Below are 3,106 nucleotides of genomic sequence, written 5' to 3'. Positions count from 1 at the left end.
CTAGCATAATTTCACAAACACTCTTCGCTTCTTCCCTCCATATACATCCACTACAAACACCTCATTGACAATAGCACTCAATACAGTTCCATGCAATCCTCTTCTCGCAGCTGCTTGTGAGCCTGCACGATTACGCACCGCCCATAAGCTCCTCCAGCGATAACTGAGTGACCTGCCAGCAAACTATCTTCACACAGCGAGATAAGACACAAATTTGCACACCATGCTCCATCATGGCTCTAAGCTTGGCAGCTCGCAATGGATGGCCTCAGTCTCGTTTCAGCATACACAGCTGTTGGTTGAATGCAGCCACTCAGAAGAAAACCTTTATTTTGAAACAACACAAAAACTATGTGTCTCATTACGTTTGCAATATTATTATTTTTACAACAACAATTCAGCGCCGATGCTGCGCCCATGGAAAATACAATAGTCGCGGCGAAAGATGATTTGAATACAGAATGGGCCAAGCAGATTTCTCGCCAAGCTAAGGCCGCAGAAATTCATGTAATGCTCAACACAAAAGTAAATCCATGTGTAGACTTTTATCAATACGCTTGCGGCAACTGGCACCGCCACAACCCCGCCCAGCTGCTCAATCACATAATGACCGATCGCTTCCAATTGATCGCAGCTGCTTTCGATCGCCGCCTCGAGCAGATACTCAATGAACCGCGCGATGACAATGTGCTGGAGGCAAAGGTGAAGAATTTCTACCACGCCTGTGAGTTGGTGAAGAAGGATGATGTGCGTTATAGAGTGTCACTTCAACATGCTTACCAAGAGTTTGGCAAGTTACCGCTGCTGGATGGGGAGGATTGGAAGGAGGAGGAGTTCAATTGGTGGGAAACTGTGGCGAACATACAGCACAAATATGGCAAGCAAATCATACTCGCTGTGGACATAATGGCAGATATAGCCAATAATACAGGGAATAAAGTTTATATTGGGCCACCGGATTTCTCGATTAGCAGTAATACGAAAATTTTCAGCGTGCTGCAGGAATTAACCACAGTGGAGCATATGAAGCGTTTCTTTGGCGTGGAAGAAGCAAAAGCAAAGGCAGTAGCCAAGGAAATGATTAAGTTCGAGCGTGCCCTGGTACATGGTGGCTCTGACTCGCGTGCAGGGCTCACGCTGCACGATTTGCTGGCACTTAAACCCGTCGAGAAGCTGCGGGAAATCTACAATGAAAGCTTGGACTTGCAGAGGTTTTTGGAATTGGCGCTGGGTGTTGATCAAGTGCCAGATAGCGTTTACGTTTATGATGAAAAATACTTCGTCAGCATAATTCAAGTCATAGCGGAGACTCCAAAACATGTGATTGCGAATTATATTATTTGGCAAATGCTGCAAGAGTACCTAGTCGATTTGGAGAAGGGAAACGTCGGCAAGTGGTGCATAGAGCGCACCAAGAAATATTTTGGAAAGTATGTGGATTACATGGTATATCAACGCTATAAGGATCCGCGTGTGGAGAGGGAGGTTTTGGATGTGTGGGAAGAGGTGCGTGAGACTTTCCGCACAGAGCTGCATGGCAATAAACTCGATTGGATTGCGAATTCAACACGCGAGTATGCGCTCGAAAAGTTGGATGCCATGCGTTTGTATATCAACTCCTATGAGTCGGAGAATTTCACCGCTGAATATGCAAGCCTACAAGTCACACGCAACAACTACGTCGAGAATGTGCAGCAAATATTGCAAATGGAGAGTGGTAAGAAATTACAGCGTCTGCGTGGCCCTGTCATGCCGCTGGAAGCGCCGGAAGTGCTTTCGTTTACACCCGCCTACAATATACTTGAGAATAGCATTAAAATTCCCGTTGCACTGCTACAGCCACGCCACTTCTGGGGCCCGCAATACCCACAAGCACTCAAGTACGCCACACTCGGCTATTTGATTGCGCACGAAATGGTGCATGGCTTCGATGACGACGGCCGCAACTATGACAAGGCAGGCAACTTGCACGGCTGGTGGGATGAGAAGTCCACATATCAATTCGAGGAGCGACGCAAATGCTTTCAGGCGCAGTACCACAACTATCGGTATGGCGGAGAGCAGCTACCCAACGATGTGTCACAAGCAGAGAATATCGCCGATAATGCAGGTGTAAAATTGGCTTATGAAGCTTACCAACGTTGGCTGAGTGCACAGCGTGCCGCCAATGCAACAGACATTGAAAGTCGTGAAACATTTGCACAGTTGCACTTCGACAATCAACAATTATTCTTTATCGGCTTTGCGCAGCTATGGTGCGACGATGTACAGTCCTTTTTCCGTACAGCCGTGGCAGCTTCCGATTCGTATGTACCCAGCATTTATCGCGTAATAGGAGCGCTTTCGAATTTCCAAGAATTCTCGTGGGTATTCAGGTGTAGTCAGGATGCGCCCATGGATCCGGAATTCAAGTGTGCCATCTATTAAAGGCAAAATGACAAAGGGAGAGCAAAGCGTAGGGCAGCAGAGAAATATTGATTGTAAATAAAGCTGAAAATTTCTATAAATAAATCGGTGTTCAAAGTTTACGCTCAGCACATAAACACATATATATGTATGTATATGGGGCGTTCCATACCAAAACGGACGGGGTTCACATTTCACCTGTTTGATTTATCTCAAACTTTTAGGGTTGATGCATTAACATAAATAATAATTGAATATAAAATTTGAGCTTAATTAATACATAAAAAATACAAATAGATTAATAGTTTTCCCAATATCTCGAGAACGGGGCGAGGAAAAATTTTGAAAAAAATCACACATAAACACATCAAAATTCTCTATGAAAAGCAACATTTTTTTTCTTGAAAAAATATTCACATACAAATTATTTGATAAAAAAAATTAGGAAAAATAAATTTTNGTATTGTGTATAATGTGAGCTATGAATTTTTTTACACCGAAGTTAAGTATAATGAGTACATTACAAATTTACAAATTTCTAAAATGACTACGCAGCTTTGTAGCCCATTAAATTTTAGTTTCATAAAGTGCAAGTTTTAAGCTACAGCAAAATTGCGTTGATTTTTAATATTTTTTATGCTGACAGCTTTTTGCACTTTTTTCTTATGGAAGAAAATGCGCAAAACCGTTTTCAAAGAAA

At 43.0% G+C, this 3,106-nt stretch overlaps 1 protein-coding gene across 1 annotated transcript; it reads left to right on the top strand.

The window, feature by feature from the left end:
* Nucleotides 1-262: 262 nt before the first annotated feature.
* Nepl18 (Neprilysin-like 18) lies at nt 263-2,637 on the top strand. The gene has a single exon (XM_017634763.1). The coding sequence runs from the start codon at nt 352-354 to the stop codon at nt 2,425-2,427; it is 2,076 nt and encodes a 691-aa protein (XP_017490252.1). The 5' UTR covers nt 263-351; the 3' UTR covers nt 2,428-2,637.
* Nucleotides 2,638-3,106: the final 469 nt, after the last annotated feature.

This window comes from Rhagoletis zephyria, unplaced genomic scaffold, assembly GCF_001687245.7.
Source record: "Rhagoletis zephyria isolate East Lansing unplaced genomic scaffold, Rhagoletis_zephyria_1.1 Rzeph_scaffold_14160, whole genome shotgun sequence".
Taxonomy (NCBI): domain Eukaryota; kingdom Metazoa; phylum Arthropoda; class Insecta; order Diptera; family Tephritidae; genus Rhagoletis; species Rhagoletis zephyria.
Note: the sequence above shows the minus strand (reverse complement) of the source record. Positions and strands in the feature narration are given on the sequence as shown.

Excerpts from the sequence above, each read along its gene's own strand:
- Nepl18 (XM_017634763.1), top strand. The coding sequence starts at position 352 with ATGTGTCTCATTACGTTTGCAATATTATTATTTTTACAACAACAATTC.